We start from the raw sequence: 22,016 nt of genomic DNA on the forward strand, positions 1-22,016 counted from the left end.
CCCCCCCCACCACCACCACCACTGCTACACCACCACACCTGCCTCCTCACTCCTGCCCCCCCACCACCACCACCACTGCTACACCACCACACCTGCCTCCTCACTCCTGCCCCCCCCACCACCACCACCACTGCTACACCACCACACCTGCCTCCTCACTCCTGCCCCCCCCCACCACCACCACCACTGCTACACCACCACACCTGCCTCCTCACTCCTGCCCCCCCACCACCACCACCACTGCTACACCACCACACCTGCCTCCTCACTCCTGCCCCCCCACCACCACCACCACTGCTACACCACCACACCTGCCTCCTCACTCCTGCCCCCCCCACCACCACCACCACTGCTACACCACCACACCTGCCTCCTCACTCCTGCCCCCCCACCACCACACCACTGCTACACCACCACACCTGCCTCCTGCCCCCCACCACCACCTCACCGACCACACGCTACACCACCACAACCTGCCGACGCAGCAGATGTGCACCAATCCATTAAGTACGGGAACACAAACCGAGAGAGAAGGAGGAGGGAAGGAGGGAGGGAGGGAGGGAGGGAATGAGGGAGGGAAAGCTTCGGTACATATCTTTAACAGATGTGTGTTGAGGGAGGGAGGGAATGAGGGAGGGAATGAGGGAGGGAAAGCTTCGGTACATATCTTTAACAGATGTGTGTTGAGGGAGGGAGGGAATGACGGAGGGAAAGCTTCGGTACATATCTTTAACAGATGTGTGTTGAGGGAGGGAGGGAATGAGGGAAGGGAGTGGAGGGAGTGGTGGAGTGTCCGTCTGTTTGGCTATATGTGCTTCCGTCGACCAACACCACCACCACACACCCTCCATCTCCACCACCATGGAGCCCCTCGCCTGCGCCCTCTCCTAGTGTGGGGCGGGAGGGGCTAAGGGCCTTCTAGAACGCTTCAGCATCCATGTGGTTTCAGGGCCCCAGGTGTGGAGGGCGAATAGCACGTCGAAGTGGACGATGCAGGCGGTGAAATTCAAGTGTCCTGGGTTCGACTCCCCTAACTCCACCGTCCTATTGGCCACACACATACATATAAGCCCCGCCCCTCCTCAGGTCATTCAGCCAATCAGGCGTCTCGGTGTCCTTAGAGCCCTTAGAGCGGGGGGGCCTCTAGCTGGTCTTCGTCTTGTCTACAGGCCTCTGTGGTCTCTGTGGTCTTGAAACACTTGGATTCCTTGTCCTTGAACTCGAGAGCGTCCGATCGTCTTAGGTGATCGTCTTGGGGCGCCCCGTCCTCCTCCTTCAGTAGGTGATGATCGTCTTGGGGCCCCCGTCCTCCTCCTTCAGTAGGTGATGATCCTCTTGTGGCGCCCACGTCCTCCTCCTTCAGTAGGTGATGATCGTCTTGAGGGCGCCCCGTCCTCCTCCTTCAGTAGGTGATGATCCTCTTGGGGCGCCCCGTCCTCCTCCTTCAGTAGGTGATGATCCTCTTGGGGCGTCCCGTCCTCCTCCTTCAGTAGGTGATGATCCTCTTGGGGCCCCCACGTCCTCCTCCTTCAGTAGGTGATGATCCTCTTGTGGCCCCCACGTCCTCCTCCTTCAGTAGGTGATAATCCTCTTGTGGCCCCCACGTCCTCCTCCTTCAGTAGGTGATGATCCTCTTGGGGCGCCCCGTCCTCCTCCTTCAGTAGGTGATGATCCTTTTAGGACCCACGTCCTCCTCCTTCAGTAGGTGATGATCGTCTTGTGGCCCCCACGTCCTCCTCCTTCAGTAGGTGATGATCCTCTTGGGGCCCCCACGTCCTCCTCCTTCAGTAGGTGATGATCGTCTTGGGGCGCCCCGTCCTCCTCCTTCAGTAGGGGACAGGGGGTCATCCCAACTCCATCCCACCATCAGTAGGACTCCTTGCGACACTACAGGAAGATGTTACCGCATCAAACCCACCCCCCACCCCGCCATCGTCACCTCCTGCCACCGGAGATCCTTCGTCCCCGAGTTGCAATGCGACACCTTAACCACATCAAGCCCCCCCTCCTTCCGAACTCGTCTAGGCCGCTACAGATAGCAGTGCCAACCCACGCCAGAGTCGACGTGGGAGCAGTCGTAATGAGAAGACAGGCCTTCGATTCCACCCTGGCCTCGAAGATACTGGGTGGATCTTTTAATTATGGATTTGACCAGCCTTTGGCAACAGCCTTTTTACCACTATTGTTATTATTATTATTATTATTATTATTATTATTATTATTATTATTATTATTGTTAATATTATTTTTTTTTTTTTTTTTTTATACTTTGTCGCTGTCTCCCGCGTTTGCGAGGTAGCGCAAGGAAACAGACGAAAGAAATGGCCCAACCCCCCCCCCCATACACATGTATATACATACGTCCACACACGCAAATATACATACCTACACAGCTTTCCATGGTTTACCCCAGACGCTTCACATGCCTTGATTCAATCCACTGACAGCACGTCAACCCCGGTATACCACATCGCTCCAATTCACTCTATTCCTTGCCCTCCTTTCACCCTCCTGCATGTTCAGGCCCCGATCACACAAAATCTTTTTCACTCCATCTTTCCACCTCCAATTTGGTCTCCCTCTTCTCCTCGTTCCCTCCACCTCCGACACATATATCCTCTTGGTCAATCTTTCCTCACTCATTCTCTCCATGTGCCCAAACCACTTCAAAACACCCTCTTCTGCTCTCTCAACCACGCTCTTTTTATTTCCACACATCTCTCTTACCCTTACGTTACTCACTCGATCAAACCACCTCACACCACACATTGTCCTCAAACATCTCATTTCCAGCACATCCATCCTCCTGCGCACAACTCTATCCATAGCCCACGCCTCGCAACCATACAACATTGTTGGAACCACTATTCCTTCAAACATACCCATTTTTGCTTTCCGAGATAATGTTCTCGACTTCCACACATTCTTCAAGGCCCCCAGAATTTTCGCCCCCTCCCCCACCCTATGATCCACTTCCGCTTCCATGGTTCCATCCGCTGCCAGATCCACTCCCAGATATCTAAAACACTTCACTTCCTCCAGTTTTTCTCCTTTCCATTATTATTATTATTATTATTATTATTATTATTATTATTATTATTATTGTTATTATTATTATTATTATTATTATTTTCATACTATTCGCCATTTCCCGCGTTAGCGAGGTAGCGTTAAGAACAGAGGACTGGGCCTTTGAGGGAATATCCTCACTTGGCCCCCTTCTCTGTTCCTTCTTTTGAAAAATTAAAAATGAGAGGGGAGGACTTCCAGTCCCCCGCTCAGCTCCCTCCCCTTTTAGTAGCCTTCGACGACACGCAGGGAATACGTGGGAAGTATTCTTTCTCCCCAATCCCTAGGCATTATTATTATTATTATTATTATTATTATTATTATTATTATTATTATTATCATTATTACTGAAGCATGCTTCTCCCTCTAACATCTTTTCCTTCTGTTCACAAAGCACTTCTTTTACTGGGACAAGCGATGCGTTTGGACATTTGAACATTGCCCCTGCGCTTGCTCGTCTATACGTTGCTCCAGTCCAAGACTCGAGATAGATTCACTTCCAAGAACACACCCCCTTCCCTCCCTCCTTCCCTCCCTCCTTCCCTCCCTCCCGCATTGGTGCAGCCTATCCCAGAGAAGGTGGAGGGAGGGAGACCACATTATTAAACCCTCCCAGTTGATCGTCCGAGTTTACTCTGACCTCTCACGCTCCAAATAGATTGCACTCGGGGACTGGGGGTCGTCCATTGCTGCGGGCTAGCCCTAAAGTCTGGAATTAGAGTCAAGAAGCGTATATGTAGACCAGTCCAATGTGCCAACGCTACACCAACCTGATCTTATGACATGCTCTCTCCTCCCTCCCCCTCATCATCCATCCGTCACCCCCCGTATACCACACCGTGGGTTCTATTCTTTTTTTCCTTCTTCGGTTTCTGCCGTCGAGATGGTTGTGTCTGGCCCTTACCAATATAGCCAAGACCACAGGCTGCTCCGTTACATGGTCAGTGAGGTGGCCGTGGTCGGCAGCTGATGTGGTTGCGACGTCTCTTTCCTCCATCCTCTGTTTAGCTTTAGCCTCTGTCTACCTCCTCTTTCTTCCTTCCTCTGTTTAGCTTTAGCCTCTTGTCTACCTTCTCTTTCTTCCTTCCTCAGTTTAGCTTTAGCCTCTTGTCTACCTTTCTCTTGATTGATTCAATTTTGTTTTCGTTTGGTGTATTTTCACCTCTCTCTCTCTCTCTCTCTCTCTCTCTCTCTCTCTCTCTCTCTCTCTCTCTCCTCCGCTTCCCCTACCGGGGATCCCGCCTTACCCTGCCACCCGCATGCTGTGCACACGCTGCACCCGTTGGTAAATGCCCCCCCCCCCCCCTGCAGTGGGGGGGGGGGCGAATGGCCAATGGCTAGAGAGGGGTCATAAAAGGCCCCGCCCCGCCCCGCCCCGCCCCGCCCCGCCCCGCCCCGCCTCATCGTAATGGGATTTGGGGGAGGTTAGTTTCCTTTGGGGTGGTTCGATTTCTCAAGGCCCCCCCTGATAGGATGGTCCGGATCCCCTGGGATGGTCCGGATCCCCTGGGATGGTTCGGATCCCCCTGGGATGGTCCGGATCCCCCTGGGATGGTCCGGGTCCCCTGGGATGGTCCGGATCCCCTGGGATGGTCCAGATCCCCTGGGGTGGTCCGGATCCCCTGGAATGGTCCGGATCCCCTGGGATGGTCCGGATCCCTTGGGATGGTCCAGATCCCCTGGGATGGTCCGGATCCCCCTGGGATGGTCCGGATCCCCCTGGGATGGTCCGGATCCCCTGGGATGGTCCGGATCCCCTGGGATGGTCCGGATCCCCTGGGATGGTCCGGATCCCCCTGGGATGGTCCGGATCCCCTGGGGTGGTCCGGATCCCCTGGGTGGTCCGGATCCCCCTGGGATGGTCCAGATCCCATGGGATGGTCCAGATCCCCCGGGATGGTCCGGATCCCCTGGGATGGTCCGGATCCCCTGGGATGGTCCGGATCCCCCTGGGATGGTCCAGATCCCCTGGGATGGTCCGGATCCCCTGGGATGGTCCAGATCCCCTGGGATGGTCCGGATCCCCTGGGATGGTCCAGATCCCCTGGGATGGTCCAGATCCCCTGGGATGGTCCAGATCCCCTGGGATGGTCCGGTATCCCCTGGGATGGTCCAGATCCCCTGGGATGGTCCGGATCCCCTGGGATGGTCCAGATCCCCTGGAGTGGATGGGTCCCCGTGTTGTGATGGTGACGCTCCATCTCCCGTGTTGTGATGGTGACGCTCCACCTCCAGTGTTGTGATGGTGACGCTCCATCTCCCGTGTTGTGATGGTGACGCTCCATCTCCCGTGTTGTGATGGTGACGCTCCACCTCCAGTGTTGTGATGGTGACGCTCCATCTCCCGTGTTGTGATGGTGACGCTCCACCTCCCGTGTTGTGATGGTGACGCTCCATCTCCCGTGTTGTGATGGTGACGCTCCATCTCCCGTGTTGTGATGGTGACGCTCCATCTCCCGTGTTGTGATGGTGACGCTCCATCTCCCGTGTTGTGATGGTGACGCACACGGATGGGTTTCATGGTTGTGGTTTCGAACGAGCTGAGGGCAGAGAACCCAGGGAGGAGGTGAGCCAGGACTGATGTGCCATGGGGAAAACTCTCTCTCTCTCTCTCTCTCTCTCTCTCTCTCTCTCTCTCTCTCTCTCTCTCTCGTCGTCTCCACCGTCGCCGCCTCCGTCGTCGTCGTCTCCGTCTACACCGTCGTCGTCGTCGTCGTCTCCACCGTCGCCGCCTCCGTCGTCGTTGTCGTCATCTCCACCGTCGCCGCCACCACCGTCGTCGTCGTCGTCGTCTCCACCGTCGTCGCCACCGTCGTCGTCGTCGTCGTCTCCACCGTCGCCGCCTCCGTCGTCGTTGTCGTCGTCGTCTCCACCGTCGTTGCCGCCTCCGTCGTCGTCGTCGTCTCCACCGTCTTTGCCGCCGCGTCGTCGTTGTCGTCGTCTCCACCGTCGCCGCCTCCGTCGTCTTCGTCTCCACCGTCGCCGCCTCCGTCGTGGCCGTCGCCGCCTCCGTCGTCGTCGTCTTCGTCGCCACCGCCGCCGTGGGCACCGTCGTCGTCATACCTGTTACATAAGGTGGTCTCCAGAGGACGGTGGAGCCGCTGCTGCTGCTGCTGTCTTGCTTAGTGGCGGATGCTCGATGATTGTGGGTGGCGCTGGTGCTGATGGTGGTGGTGACTGGTTGCTGATGGTGGTGGTGGGTCATATTGGTTGCTGATGGTGGTGGTGGGTGGGGGTGACTGGTTGCTGATGGTGGTGGGTCATACTGGTTGCTGATGGTGGTGGTGGGTCGTGGTGACTGATGGTGGTGGGTGGTGGGGTCATGGTGACTGGTTGCTGATGGTGGTGGTGGGTCATACTGGTTGCTGATGGTGGTGGTGGGTCATACTGGTTGCTGATGGTGGTGGTGGGTGATGGTGGTGGTGGGTCGTGGTGACTGGTTGCTGATGGTGGTAGTGGGTCATACTGGTTGCTGTTGGTGGTGGGTCGTGGTGACTGGTGATGATGATGGTGCTTGGCAGCTGGTGTTGATAGTGGTAGATTGTGCTGATGCTGATGGTGGTAGTTTATGCTAGTGGTGATGGTGGTGGATTTTGAAGGGAATGGGTGTCTCTGTTGAGTTAGGGGAGATTTAGTGGTAGTAATAAAACTAGTATTTATGGTACTGCATAACCTCTTCGACCCATCCCAGCGATTTGATAGTTAACACTGGGGTGGTAAATATGGTGTGTGTATATGAGATGCTTAGTGTTCCTGTACTCTGCCTGCTAAATGATACACCACGAGGGAAAAATCATTGTCAGTTGACGAAACACAGCATAGTCTTGCCAAAGAACGTAGTCCATCCCTGCCACTGAGTGTAGCGCAGACTTGGAGCTCCAGGAGCCCCGCTGAAAAGGGGAGGTCCTGGGGGTAATTATACATGTATGAAATGAATATGAAATGCAGACACACTTTCATATTTGGAAGTGCCTGAAATACAAGATGTTATCATTACTTATTTTTTATTTCATGGAGAATGTTCATCTGTGACAGTAACATGGTTGGGAGGAGCTTACTTCTTTCCCCCCTCCCTCCCTCCCTTCATTAATTTGCTTATGTTTATGTTATCATGTTTGATGTTGCAGGTATTGGATAAATTGCTTATCATCAGTTACCCTTAAGACCATAGAAAATCCCAAACTTATTTTATAAGTGTTACCTTATAACTGCAATAAAACACTGCTAGTAACAAGTATTGCATAGTGTTACCTTTTAAATACAATAAAACATTGTTAGTAACAGGTGTTGCATAGTGTTACCTTTTAACTACAATAAAACATTGTTAGTAACAGGTATTGCATAGTGTTACCTTTTAACTACAATAAAACATTGTTAGTAACAAGTATTGCATAGTGTTACCTTAAAACTACATTAAAACATTGTTAGTAACAGGTATTGCATAGTGTTACCTCATACCCACAATAAAACACTGTTAGTAACAAGTATTTCCTACTTTAACAGAAGCGGTGCAATGGTGCTGAGGTAGCAGGAGACAAGGGTGGTAACTCCTAATTGTTATCACCAACGACACCCCCACCCACCAATTCCTTCTGTTACTCCTGAAGCCACAACGATGACCTCCATCCAGCGAGGGCCAGGGCTCTACGAGTTCCTCACTGAGGCTGAACTCCAGCATTACTTCAACAATTTCAAAAATACTCTCAAGGTAATGGACAAGTCTAGGCCTCTGCAAGTTCCAGATGATCAGAATCATTTAATCCGTTGAATGTAGGGATGCATGGGAGTTGTGGGGAGTATTAGTGCAGTGGGTGGCACCTGCTGCTGCTGTAGCTATTTTATAGTAGCAGTAGTGGGTGGCAGGAAACCACTGACCATCAAAGTACTACCACCTAGGTTTTGTTAGGGATAGTAGCAACAGTGCAGCAAGCCAGCACTGTGGTGTTTGTAACTCACCAGCTTTCAGGCCTAGGTTGGAGTCTTTTTTTCTCTTGCTCGTCCACACGTGGCTTGTTGGCATTTAATACCAACCCACTACATCCTTCTTTTCTCATACACAGTGCTTAATAACTCCTAACTCACTCATATTTATTTCTTCTGTTTTTTTTCCTACTTTTAAGTATTTCAACATTTGACTGTACAACCATCAAATGATTCTTGATTTTTGAGTATCACAACTGGATTAGAGGGGATCAGTCGATCGCAGTGTCCACTTAACCATCATCATGTGACTGGCATCCACTCGTTTCCATAAAGACAGCTCCTAAACCTGGCTTTTTCTGTCAATTTCTGCAACATTTGCAGTCTTAATTCCAACTTTCCTTTTGTGGTGTGAAGTGGTTTGATCAAGAAAGTAATGAAAGGGTAAGACAGATGTGTAGGACGAAAAACAGTTTGGTTGAGAGAGCAAAAGATGATGTGTTGAAATGGTTTGAACATATGGAGAGAAGGAGTGTGGAAACGTTGATAAAGAGGATATATGTGTCAGAGGTGGATGGAACAAAGGGAAGCAGGAGACCAAATTGGAAATGGAATGATTGAGTGAAAAAATATTGAGCAATCAGGACATAAACATGGAAGGGAGCGGGGGGCTGGAAATCCTCCCCTCTCGTTTTTTTTTTTTTTTTCTCCAAAGGAAGACACAGAGAAGTGGGCCGAGTGAGGATGTTTCCTCAGAGGCCCAGTCCTCTGTTCTAAATGCTACCTCGCTGACGCGGGAAATGGCGAATAGTATGAAAGAAGGAAAGGAAGGACATGAACATGCAGGAGGGTGAATAGCGTACATGGCATAAAGTGAAATGGAAGAATGTAGTGTACTGGGGTTGACATGCCATCATTGGATTTAACCAGGGAATGTGAAACGTCTGGATACACCATGGAAAGGTCTGGGATGAAGAAGTAAAGTTGTTAGTGAAAGAGAGAAGAGAGGTGTTTGGACAATACTTACAAGGAAGGTGTGCAAATGACTGGGAGATATATAAGAGAAAGTGGCAGGATGTCAAAAGGAAGGAGAGATAAGAGAGAGAGAGCAGTACGTTATAAAAGAGTCATTGGGTCCCTGAATAGAGGTGTATGTATGGAAATGAAGAAAGGATTGAGGGTTAATGTAGTCCTCCTTACCCTGATCTATGCTGCTGAGACATAGACATGGGCTAAGTCACAGAGGTCGAGAATCCAGGCTGCAGAGATGAAATTTTTGAAAGGGGTATGTGGAGTGACAAGATGGAAGGAAGAAAGAAATGAGGGGATGTATGAGAGATTTGATATGGCAGGAAGTGCAAAAGGAATGAATTGTGGAAGTGGTAGGGTGGGTGAAACATAATACTTTGAGGTGGTTTGGGCTTAGGGAAAGAATGCAGAATGGGGAGTTTGCAAAGAGAGTGTATGATGATGTGAATAAAGGGATTGATGTGGGAGGAAAACTACCTGTGACATAGGGAAATAGTGTGGAAGAATAATGGAGGAAGAGAAATGGAGGAAGAATGCTTGGGATGGTGTATGCACGGGAGGCATGTATGGATAGGGATAAGTGGAGACTCTTGCTATGGCAACCCCTTTGATGGGAGTTCCTGGAGGGAATGGGCATCAAGAGTTATTGATTGATAGGTAGATAGAATGGGAGGTTGTTTAGGAAGAAATATATTAGAGGTAATGTCATTAAGTGACTGCCATGGCAACCAGCTATAAAATTGGCCCTCTTTTTATCATTGTTGTGGAGGGTTGTGTCACATATCTTGTGTGAGGATGTTCCAGGGGACAGTGTAGGATGTTTTGTTGATGTCTTTTAATATTAGTATTGTGTAGTGGAAGCTGTGGTTGGTTGAAGCAGCGTAGGTTTAGTTGTGTGAGGTCGTTGTGTAGCATGGGGGTGGAGTGTTTTGGTCTGAAGCCGTGTGGGTGAAATGGGATGTTTTGTTTAATCCCTTTTTGGATCACTACTTTACATAGTTTTGGGTAGTGAGTATAGATGTGATGTAATGATGGAAGGAGAAGGGGAGAATTGAAGGGTCTTAGGATTGGTAAGTTTCCAGATGTTTGGGATTTTATTGTGTAGCCAGAAGTGGTTGAAGATACATGTATGTGCTTGGACTGCAAATGGGCCAGTGTTTTATGTGAAAGTCTGATATGTTGTCAGTGGGAAAGAAGAGTAGTTGGGCAGTTGTTTCTGAATGGACTGTAAGAAGGCATTTCATGACTTTCCTGTGTTGGTGTGGGGTTGGTTTGTGGCTTATTATCAAGTTTTTTGTCTTCAGTGTGTTTATGTATTCTTTAGCTTAAAGGATTTCATAGAAATGGGTCAGGGGTGCTTCATGAGTTGGGGCTAGGCTGGTATGGTGTATAGCATATATGAGGTACCTGCAATTAGGATATTCAGTTACCTATGCTGTCTAAGTTAGTTAAAATAAGAATTAACCAACAGCTTATGAGGACAGAGATGAAGCCATGAAACAAGCATTATTTTCTTATGTATTTAAGGAAAACTTTGCCATACTTTAAAACTACAGGGGAAATGAACCTTTGAAACTAGCTGTTGTGTACATTCTAATTTTCATTATTGGATCATAAGCATTTTTCTTCAGCTTGGGTAAGGTTAATATTCCAATTTGCTTGATTTGGCTCAGATAAAGTTCTTCCATTTGCATTTTCATGTAGCTTTCTGCTCCTTCTGTGTTGTTAGAACTTTGCCATTTACACATTTTGTTTATTCTTCCAGGTGCAAAATGTAGGTCAAATAAAGTTTGTAGCAGATGAAGATCTACAAGCCATGGGGATGTCACGTCCAGAAATTCGCCGCCTCAAGAAATATTTCCATAAATACTACCCTCAAACTTACCTCTCAAAGTTCAAAAAGGTATATTCTTACATGAGATGGATATCATGTTTGTAAGGTTTTCTTTTCTTTGCCTAATAATCCATTCACAGATGCTGTGAGAGAGAGAGAGAGAGAGAGAGAGAGAGAGAGAGAGAGAGAGAGAGAGAGAGAGAGAGAGAGCTATGGGTGTACCTTTCAGGTCAATTATATCAAGCGGAGGTTTCCTATCCTGTAAGTTATCTAAATGATTGAGTGACATACTCTGTATTTAGAGAGGTTCATACGCTGAAAATTTCATTGATAAGAGCAGAGGATGCTGTCTACAAAATACATCACTGTTAAGTTTAGATGTAGTTTCTTTACTCAAGTAATGTTTATTCACCCAAGTGCCAATGAATGAGTTTTAGATTTTCTTGAAGCTAAACTAGTTTAGTCCAAGATGATTGCTGTAACTAAATTATGTTTAACATTTTATTTCTTTTCCTTTAAAGATGCATTTTACTGATCGATAGTAGTTGGTAGGCAGCCACTTACCAGGGAGGTATATTACTGGTACTACCTGTTTAGGTATTAGGAGCGTTAGTAATGGCTGTGTAGTGAGCCACCACTTCATTAGTCATCATCTTGCACTCCCCTAACCCAGGTAGCTGTCTTTTCTTTCAGCCTTACCCAAATGGAGACTGCTGGCATTCTGTCCGTAAACATACAGTCACTTGTGGTAGATAGAAGTATTAGGTAGGAATATTAGGTGGGAGCTTTAGGCAAAAGTATTAGGTTGGAACATTTGGTGGGAGCCTCTGAAAACTGCACTACAGTTGCCCTATGCCATTGGCCTGTTAAGGTTGAGGCACTAAAGGCTAAAAAGCATCCCTTGTGCTCACCAGTAATTCAAACTCTTTTCCCTTGGCCACCCTCTTGAGGGAGTTCCTGAGGGGAACAGGTATCAGAGATATAGATGACAGATAGATGCATTTTACTGTAAAAAAATTGGTTACAGTATGAGGAGCACCCTTTCACCTATGTTATCTTATCTATACAAGGTATATTTGGTAATAAAAAGTGTGATTGAGAGAGCAGAAGAGGATGTGTTGAAATGGTTTGGACATATGGAGAGGGTGAGTGAGGAAAGGTAGACAAAGAAGATATATGTGTCTGAGGAAAAGGGAACATTGAGAAGCAGGTGACCAGATTGGAGGTAGAAGTGGGGTGTAGTGGGTCTTTCTTTAGTTCATTTAAGTGAAATAACTTTAAATATAACAACATAAACATAAAAAAATTAATTCATTTTGCATAACAATAGGGTGAACTGTTTAGATTGCAGAGATGCATTCTACATAGAGATGTGACTTGTGTATGTACAAAAACTAAAAAGAGATCCCAAAAAATCACCCTTCAACTAATAAAGGGCATAACTTATGATAAGGGAGTTATAATATATTCTTTTGAGAGGATGGAAGACTGGTTAGTGAAGTGAAAGAAATTTTGTTGAGGATATCATGGGATTCTTTTTCTTGTCTAAATACAGTGGCAGTTAGAGGCGTGAGGGCATGTAGCTTGTTTGTTGCTTTTGTGTTGATGTTTAGGATGTGGTCATGAACAGCATATGAGTGTTGTATGTGATGCCCAGAATAGTTGGTGATTTCTTTTGCAGAATTAATTAGCTATTAAAGGTGACTGGGGGTGCAGATTGGAACTAAGTCTATCTTAGGTTGAGAGGACTTAAGATATTCTTTTATTACAGATGTTATTAGCACGTAAGGATGGCCTAGACTCTCAAGAAGTTGTTGTGCCTGATGATGCTGGAGAGCGTCCCAGTGTTAGAGTACCTAGTAAACACATTATCCCAGCTGATGCCATCGTCATCAACAAGGAGTTAGGTGTTGGGGAGTTTGGTGTGGTCCAGCAGGGGGTCTGGACCAATGAAGAAGGAGAGAGAGTAAGTGATTATATTACAATATGCTTTAAGGTGTTTTGATGTAAAGAATTGTAAACAATACTTTCAGAGACCTCAAAAGTGGAAATAACATTGAATTTTTCCAGACTTAGCATTTTGGTCTGTTTGATAGATGGTGTTCTCACTTATGGAGAGTGGCCACTGTTAATTCTGAAGAAAATATCCCTCCAATGTAGGAGGAAATCATGGTTGGTACAGATTTAACGTACTGAATGATTCTTTTATTAACTCGCAGATACAAGTGGCTATCAAGTGCCTCAGCAAAGAGAGAATGCAAACACAGCCAATGGAGTTCTTGAAAGAAGCAGCTATCATGCATACCATAGACTCAGAGCACATTGTTCGATTATATGGTGTTGTGCTTGACACAAATGCTCTTATGTTGGTAAGGGGGCCTATTATAATTTCTTGTTGTATGACAGAATGATTACCTTAAAGTCTTTTGTTTATGTTCTTTTAGATGAAACATATGAAATAAATTTCTTTGGGTAGTTTCTTTAATCCTTTGCCACTTTAGATACTTCTTAGTTTCTGCTGGATGCTGCTTTCTCATGCATTAATGAAGTACATTGTGAAATATTAAATTCTTTCTTTACTGTATTGTACAGGTAACAGAAGTTCTGTCTTTACTGTATTGTACAGGTAACAGAGTTAGCACCACTGCGGTCATTACTAGAGTGTATAAAGGAGCCATCCCTGAGAGTGAGCTTCCCTGTCACGTCTTTGTGCCACTTTTCTATACAAATCTGTGATGGCATGTCTTACCTTGAGGGTAAGAGACTCATCCACAGGTATGTTGATTATGCTTGCTTCTAGTCTAAAGAATTAGCATTCTGAAAAATGGTGATTCTTGGATATATGGATTATCCAGTATGAATTTGAACTTGCATAAAGAATACTCTCTTTAAATACTTTTGGGTGTTTGTTTGAAAGTATTTGTACAACTACCATCTGGTAACATTTTTCACATAGTTGATTTTGGGAGGCATCTTCCCAAACAAATGGGAGTAGCTATGAGTTGGGCTTTGATTTAAGATATGACTTTACTTTATTATCATTATCATTATCATCATCATCATCATCATCGTTATGTTTTTTATTCACATAGTAGCTTGACACTGTACTCTTCATTATATATCATTCTTTAGGTAGGGAGACCAAAACTGAGCCCACTATTCAAGATGTGAATGAACCAATGAACTGTAAAGAGTAAGGATGATTTCCTGGAGTTAAATTCGAAGGCTGTGTGCCTATAAAACCAAGAATTTTGTTTTCACCTTTCCCTGCTTCTGTGCACTGTTTACTTACTTTTAGGTCACCAAGCATTATTACACTGTCTTTTTCCTCATTTACGTTTTTGCAGTTTAATAGAATTAATTTTTACTACCAATACGTAAAAGTTTGGACTTATTGATGATGAAATACTTTTGTCTCTTATAAGCACAGTTCATCAGTTTGTCTGTCTGTTTGAAGCTGTAGATGTTCAAGTTCATTTGTAGATTTATTTTCCAGCTTTGTATCATCATGAATTTTGATATCTTAGAATTCAACCCATTACCAGTAACATTAATATTTATGAGAAAGAGCATTATAAGAAAGAACAGGTCCCAAGACTGATCCTTGTGGTACTCCACTTGTTGCATCTAACCATTCTGAGGCTTGAACATTAAGCACTACTCTTTCTTTATGGTCAGTTAAGCAGTTTCCTACCCACTGAAGTAGAACCCCATCAGTGCCATGTAAAAATTTTTGCTAGCATTGTTTGATGCAGAACCTTTTTAAAAGGCTAGATAGATTATATCAACTGCCTTACTTTCGTCATGCATGTTGATTATTTCTTAAAAGAAATTAAGAAGATTTGTCAGACGTGAACAGTATTGTCAAAAGCCGTGCCGACAATCATTTAGTAAGTGATGGTACTCTAAATGGTATACAATTGTATCTTGAATTATGGTTTCCATAAGTTTTCCAGCTACATGCATTAAGGTAAAAAGATGACAATTTCTGGAAAGTGACCATTACCTTTATTAAATATTGGTGTTCTGTTGGCAAACTTCCATTCATCTGGAACTTTTTGTGTAGCAAGTAACTTACTGAAAAGGGCTGTCAAAGGCTTAACTGCTCATTTTTCACCTCTCATTCTTCTTGGATAAAACTTATCAGGGAGATGGTACTATTTACAGGGAAAGTTTAGAGGCCATAAATGTGTCCACCAAGGATGAAAGAAGAGTAAGTTTTTTTTTACCAGCTGGGTGAGGTCATCAGTGACCATTTCTTTGAAAGATGGAAAAAAATAGAAGTACCAGAGGCCATAACTTGAAATTAAGAAAGAAACTTGTTGGAAAGTACGTAAAGAAATTTTACAGTATATGAGTTGTGGATGATTCGATTAAACAGAGTGATGAGATTCTGAATGTGGATGGCATATAGAAGTTTAAAAAAGTTTTGATAGAAGAGAAAGTTCAAGAGATGGGGCTCCATGATTGCAGAACTCACTTTTCTGGCTCCATGATTGCAGAACTCACTCCTTGTACAGTACAGATATGTATGTTACGAGGAGTAGCTGTTTACTGTTTCACTTATTTTATAGCCAAACCTGTTATACAAATTTGATAGTAATAGTTTGAAACATTATGACTGGTTGTAGGTAATTGAATAGAGAAAATAGCTGGTAATTAGAATTTTTGGGAAGGCTTTGTTTGTTCCATAGAGCTTGCATGATATCAGCTTAGGTACATAAAAAGATTAGTGCCTTAACTGGCTGCAGATATCTGACAGATTATTTGTGTTTTGGAATCCTTTGTGCCACTTCATTTACATTTGCAGTATTTTGAGCATGATTAAATACGATTAGGCTGCTTAAGTGTCTTGATTAGAATATTCATCCTAATATTTTGTATTTTTTCTTCAGAGATTTGGCAGCAAGAAATATTTTGGTTTTCTCCAAAAACAAAATTAAGATATCAGATTTTGGCTTATCAAGAGCATTAGGAGTGGGAAAAGATTACTACCAAACAAATTTTAATGTAAATTTGAAACTTCCAATAGCATGGTAAGTAATTTGAATAATACTGATATTAGAATGATTGAATATTGATTTGTGTTTAGTGTCTCCAATGCACTAAAAAGAATAAAAAGAGTGAAATTTGACATCTTTTGATACTAAAAGTGAAGAAGATTGTAGGGTACTCCTTTTCCAATTTTTTTGTTTCTCTTGAAATTTATATCATCATGAGGAACTTTTATACATGAAAATATATTTTGAATTCTTTTACAATAGGTGTGCTCCTGAGTGTATAAACTACCTTAGATTTACTTCTGCATCGGATGTGTGGGCATTTGGTGTTACACTTTGGGAAATGTTTAGCTATGGCTTCCAGCCTTGGGCTGCACTTACAGGTCAGCAAATTTTGGAAGCAATTGATGAACCTAACTTTCAGGTATGTTCTTTAGATGATTTTTTTTGTGTTTGTATTACATATGAAATATACTTTACAACCAATTTTTTTGTGCCATTGTCTTTCTAAACTTTTTAGTCACAGTACATCAGTAATTATGTTTTGCTTTTTTTTTTCTTTTTACAGTGCAGACCCCATCTCATGAGTTTTTATCATCAAGTAACATTTCAAAAATTTTTTATAATGCCAGCATTTACAATTTTATTACTTAGTTCATTCCAGTCATTCAATACCCTTATGCTAAAACTATTTTTCACTTCCATTCCAACAAGCTTCTTGCCTGAATTCTTATCAACTCTGGTACTTCACTCATTGCATCTTACAAAGAACAGTTCACTGGTGAGTTGACTCAGGCTGATTTAGAAGCTTGAAGGTTGTGATCGGTTGACCGTAAAATCTTCTTGGTTAGCGAATTTCAAACCTCCATCCTATAATCATAGCTCATCTCTCTTCATCCCGGTACCATCATAGTTTCTCCATGTTGTGCCTTCTTGCTTAGCCCATAGTACTTCATTAAGTGTGATGACCGGAATTTTTTTCTCTATGGCATGGGGAACTGAAGCCCATATCAAGGCCATCACATTGAACATAAGGCATGTATACAAGTAGGAAGGCAGGAGAGTGAATGGTTTCTGGTGAAGGTCAGTCTGTGGCAGGGGTGTTTGATGTCACTATGGTTGTTTAATTTGTTTATGAATGGGGTGGTTAGGGAAGTAAATGCAAGGCTCAGAGAGAGAGAGATGAGTATGCAGTCTGTTCGGGATGCGAGGACCTTGGAAGTGAGTCAGTTGTTGTTTGCCGATGATACAGCACTGATAGCTGATTTGAGTGAGAAACTGCAGAAGTTGTTGATGGAGTTTGGAGGAGTGTGTGAAAAGAGAAAGTTGAGAGTTAATGTGAATAAGAGTAAGATTATTAAGTTCAGTTGGGTTGAGGGAAAAGTTAGGTGGGATTTAAGTTTGTATGGAGAGAAATTGGAGGAAGTGTAGTGTTTTAGATATCTAGCAATGGACTTGGCAGTGAATGAAACTATGGAATTAGAATAGGGTTGGGGAGGGGTCAAAAGTTCTGGGAGCTAGGAAGAATGTGTAGAAAGAATGTTATCTCCATGGGCATAATTGGGTATGTTTGAAGGGATAGTAGTTCCCACAACTATCATATGGTTGCGAGGCATGGGCTATAGATAAGGTTGTGTGGAGGAAGGTGGATGTGTTGGAAACGAAATGTTTAAGGACAAAATGTGGTGTGAGGTGGTTTGATTGAATAAGTATAGAAAGGGTAAGAGAGATGTATGGAAATAAAAAGAGTGTGGTTGAGAGAGCAGAAAAGGGTGTGTTGAAGTGGTTTGGACATAAGGAGAGAATGAGTGAGGAAAGTTGACAAAGAGAATATATGTCAGAAGTGAACAAATCAAGGAAAAACAGGAGACCAAATTGGAGATGGAAGGATAGAGTGAAAATCAGTTTAAACAATCAGGGCCCGAACATTCAGGAGGGTGAAAGGCATGCATGGAATAGAGTGAATTGGAATGATGTATACTGGGATCGATGTGCCATCAGTGGACTGAACTAGGGTAAACCATGGAAAGGTATGTGGGGCCTGGATGTGGATAGGGAGCTGTTGTTTTGGTGCATCATACATGACAGCTAGAGAATGGGTATGAGCAGATGTGGCCTTCCTCCATATGTTTCCTGGCACTACTTTGCTGACACAGGAGGTGGTGATGCTGTTTTCTGTGGAGCTGGATGGCACCAGTATATGTATGTTAAGTATAATAAAAAAGATACTCATACCATTTCAATACACCCTCTTCTGATCTCTCAACCACACTCTTTTTATTACCACACATCTCTCTTACCCTTTCATTACTTAATCAAACCACCTCACACCACATATTGTCCTCAAACATCTCATTTCCAGCACATCCGCCCTCCTCCGCACAACCCTTTCTATCGCCTATGTCTCACAACCGTATACAATTGTTGGAACCACTATTCCTTCAAACATACCCATTTTTGCTTTCCGAGATAACGTTCTTGCCTTCCACATATTCTTCAACGCTTCCAGAACCTTTGCCCCCTCCCCCACCCTGTGACTCACTTCTGCTTCCATGGTTCCATCAGCTGCCAAATCCACTCCCAGATATCTAAAACGCTTCACTTCCTTCAGTTTTTCTCCATTCAAACTTACCTCTCAATTTACTTGTTCCTCACCCCTATATAGATATACATATATGTTTGTATGTATACATGTATATGCATAAATGTGAATATATGTGTATGTAAGTGGGTGGGTCTGTTTCCTGATGCAACTTTGCTAATGCAGGAAACAGCGATCAAGTATGATAATAATACAGTAGAAATTTGTTAGGGAGACTGGTTTGTAAGTCACTGCCCTCATTCTCATGTCTCTTAAAGACAGGCAAAACATTTGCCATCTCCACTCCACTTCCCTAAGCGACATACTGACTTGATTGTTGTTTCAAGCAACCTATCAAGTATTTCCACGCATTCCATCTGGACATGTGGAAAGACTTTTTCTGGACCATAAGGTTTTTATGGGTTAAGATGTTTTGATAACCTTGCTCTGTCTTTCATGTAATTTTCAGTGCCTACATAGGCTTATTTCCACCTCATCTGGTTGGTGGTTGGGCTATAGTGTCCTCTGCTGTGAAAATCCTTTTGAACTTATCATGTAACACAATTTCTCATCTTTAGCAGTTCCTCCCTTCAAATCTCTTTGGCTGATTAGGTAGGTGATCTTTTACTAATAATTTTTTTGTGATGAACTTGTGAAAAAGTTTTTTATCATTTTTTTGTTTTGTCTACAACTTTCATTCAAAGATACTCTGCTGTTCCCTTCTTATCTTGCTGTATTTTTTTTCTTGTGTCACCTTTATCCTTTTTCATAGTCCATCTCTAATCTCCGGCTTTCGACATCTTATATTGAACAACATCTTTCTCTCATCCCTTTTCCTGTATTTGCATCTGTTGATAATCATGTTCTAACCCCTCTATTTTAGATATTATGGAACCTTCCAAAATAGTGTTCTGCACTCTAGTCGTAAGACTCCATTTTCTCAGTTTTGCATAGTTACTGTGGTTGTATTTTCTTTGAGTCCTGTATTTCCTCTGATCCTGTACTGCATCTTAGAGAGAGAGAGAAATTCTCTCTCTCTCTCTCTCTCTCTCTCTCTCTCTCTTCTCTCTCTCTCTCTAAAATGCACCCCTGGTGTTTTCAGTAAATTTCATCTCCAAACCATGAACTGCCTGTCTATCTGAATTTGTATACATAGTTTTTGCCAGATACACGTGCTACTTGTTAATCTCATTCTCTTGAAGCTAGAGGTGAGAGTGTTGTTCCTCCCTTTGGCCTTGTCTGATTTTCTCTTTTTTTGCACTTTGTTTAGATTCCTTAGTTCTTTCTCAGTCTCGTCTTAGATTCCTTAGTTCTTTCTCAGTCTCGTCTTAGTTTTTCATGTATGATAAATGCTTCTTTGAACTCTAGCTTTTTGGCAGATTTATTGGCAAACTTAAGCACCTCCTAACTTCACTTTTTCTTGTTAAAGGTAGTTATCATTGGTCATCCCCTTATGTTTTGTCGGTATCTTCTAATTTCCTAACTTCTTGTACATCTAGATTTGTATTTGGCAAGTCCATCATTCACTTAGCTTTTTGACATTCTTCCATTTCTCAGCTTCACCTATCTCTGTTCAGAGGATGTTCTTCCAACCCAAAGATCAATACCAGCTGCATCTTTTGTTTCATTCCTCATGGTCTTTGTGAGATAAGTAATCGCCCACATGCGAGTTGTATCTTGGAGTTATGTTTCTCTCTTCAGCTTTTAAGTTATTTTGAATCTTTATACTCATAACTACACAATTATCTTAATTGATTAATACTTTGATAAATCTTCCATTCAGTACTCCAATGTTTGTAATGTCTGACAGAGTAAATTGCCTTCTCTGTGGCTTCATTCAGTATGTCATTTTACCTTTTGTATTCAGTTTCCCAAACCTCTCTGCCTCTTCTTAGTGGCTTTCCTCCTCAGTCCTAGAATCATCTAGATCCAGTTCGTCATTTGCTTATGTTCATTGTTCTTTGAGTTCTGGGCAGACTGCTTTCCTGATTTGTTTACTGTAATCCTTGCTGATACCCTTTTAATATAGAGACAGTCATTCAGAGTACTCTTATATCCAACCATCAGCCTTATATTGTGCTGTAATTTCTCCATTTCCTCATATCTTATACATTCATAACCTTTTATCTTTGTCTGTCTTTCGTTAGGGTGCAGGTTCCAGTCATGGCCAGAAGCACTTATTAAGACCAGGCATTGAAGGAATAAAGGTAAAAATTCAGTTAGAAAATGAGTGTGAAGGCAAAGAAAACAAGGACAGGAGAATGGTGTTCTCTCTGATAACCCTAGCACCTGGTATTATCTAGGACCTCTTCCTAAAGGCTTTTGCAGCCCAGCACTGCTACTTTTAGTAGCAGGGAAATGTGGACTCTCCTTTGGAGTCAACAGAGATGCTTTTCGATTGCAATGTAAACTCTTGCGGATGAAGCCTGGCAATACCAAGTATGGTTTATGTGATAAAAAGATACTGAGCTTAGCCCTATAAAGAATCCATGTTAACGACTTGTACTGCGTTATTGCCTTTAGAAAACTTTTTCATACATCAGCTTTTGAATTTTTTTATTACTATCTCAGAGTTCAGGTAGTCTGTTAGTCTTTCATTACTTTCTTTAATTTCCAGATTCACTCTGCCAGGTCCACCAACTACATTGCCATGATATTTTAATTGATTTGCCAAAATTAATGAATTTACCAAAAACTAGTACAATCTGGGTAATTGTTTGAATTCAGTGATATTGACCACAGTTTTTCTTTGCAGCGACTGGAGCAGCCAGAGGCATGTCCAAAGGAATACTACACAATAATGCTCAAATGTTGGCAGCATGATCCAATGAAGAGACCTAAATTTGTTGACCTTATGGGCATTCTGCCTGAGGTGAGTATTGTGTTTGAAATTACACATGCTAAATTGCATACAGTCTCCGCAGAAAAAAATTGGTGATTACCATTTATGATAAGGACTTACGGAGTAAATTCTATTACTTGCCTTTGGTGGGATATTTTACATTAGTCAGCATGGTATAGTCTTAGAAGTCAGATGACATTATTTGCTGCCTCAGTGAGAGTGGAGGATTCAGTTTTTAATTGTTACCCTTGTGTTTAGTAATACTTTCATTAGTTCTGTGTTACCTGATGATATTATTTTTTGTCTACCAGTAACTAAGCATAAGTCCTAAGATATGCCCAGTACAAAAGGCACATATTCTTGCATAGAAGCAAGAAAGTGTGTCAACAAATGGGGTTTCAAGATGTATTGGCAAGGCCAAGTTCACCTTACAGACACTCATTTTCTTCCTTCTAAGGTCATTTCTTCCTGAAAAGCTTTATTTGGTTGACCTAGGAAGACCAGTAAGGCAATTGATAACCTTTTAAAGCATGAGGTGTTGAAAAACCCATCCCTATCAGGCTGTCAGTTGCCATACTGGTTTCCAAGTTTGGCCAGACTCAGCTTTTCAGAAAAGGATGACATGAGAATGAAGAGAAAAAATGGGTCCAGCCGGTAAACTCAGCCGTACCAGTACATCTTGAAATCTTAACAGTAGAATTTTCTTGCTCCCAAGCAGGAATACAGGCTTTTCTTCCTGGG

The 22,016-nt window shown here is 43.6% G+C and overlaps 1 protein-coding gene across 5 annotated transcripts in view; it reads left to right on the top strand.

The window, feature by feature from the left end:
• LOC139757564 (activated Cdc42 kinase-like) overlaps nucleotides 1-22,016 on the top strand; it is a 206,216-nt gene that overhangs the window by 120,146 nt on the left and 64,054 nt on the right. For all 5 annotated transcript variants that reach the window (XM_071678166.1, XM_071678168.1, XM_071678170.1 and 2 more), the window contains 8 exons: nucleotides 7,573-7,777; nucleotides 10,784-10,921; nucleotides 12,624-12,818; nucleotides 13,072-13,221; nucleotides 13,479-13,627; nucleotides 15,748-15,888; nucleotides 16,117-16,276; nucleotides 21,189-21,305. In XM_071678166.1, the coding sequence (XP_071534267.1) occupies nucleotides 7,685-7,777; nucleotides 10,784-10,921; nucleotides 12,624-12,818; nucleotides 13,072-13,221; nucleotides 13,479-13,627; nucleotides 15,748-15,888; nucleotides 16,117-16,276; nucleotides 21,189-21,305 (1,143 nt within the window). In that variant the 5' untranslated portion in view covers nucleotides 7,573-7,684. The remainder of the gene's footprint in view (nucleotides 1-7,572; nucleotides 7,778-10,783; nucleotides 10,922-12,623; nucleotides 12,819-13,071; nucleotides 13,222-13,478; nucleotides 13,628-15,747; nucleotides 15,889-16,116; nucleotides 16,277-21,188; nucleotides 21,306-22,016) is intronic.

This window comes from Panulirus ornatus, chromosome 27, assembly GCF_036320965.1.
Source record: "Panulirus ornatus isolate Po-2019 chromosome 27, ASM3632096v1, whole genome shotgun sequence".
Taxonomy (NCBI): domain Eukaryota; kingdom Metazoa; phylum Arthropoda; class Malacostraca; order Decapoda; family Palinuridae; genus Panulirus; species Panulirus ornatus.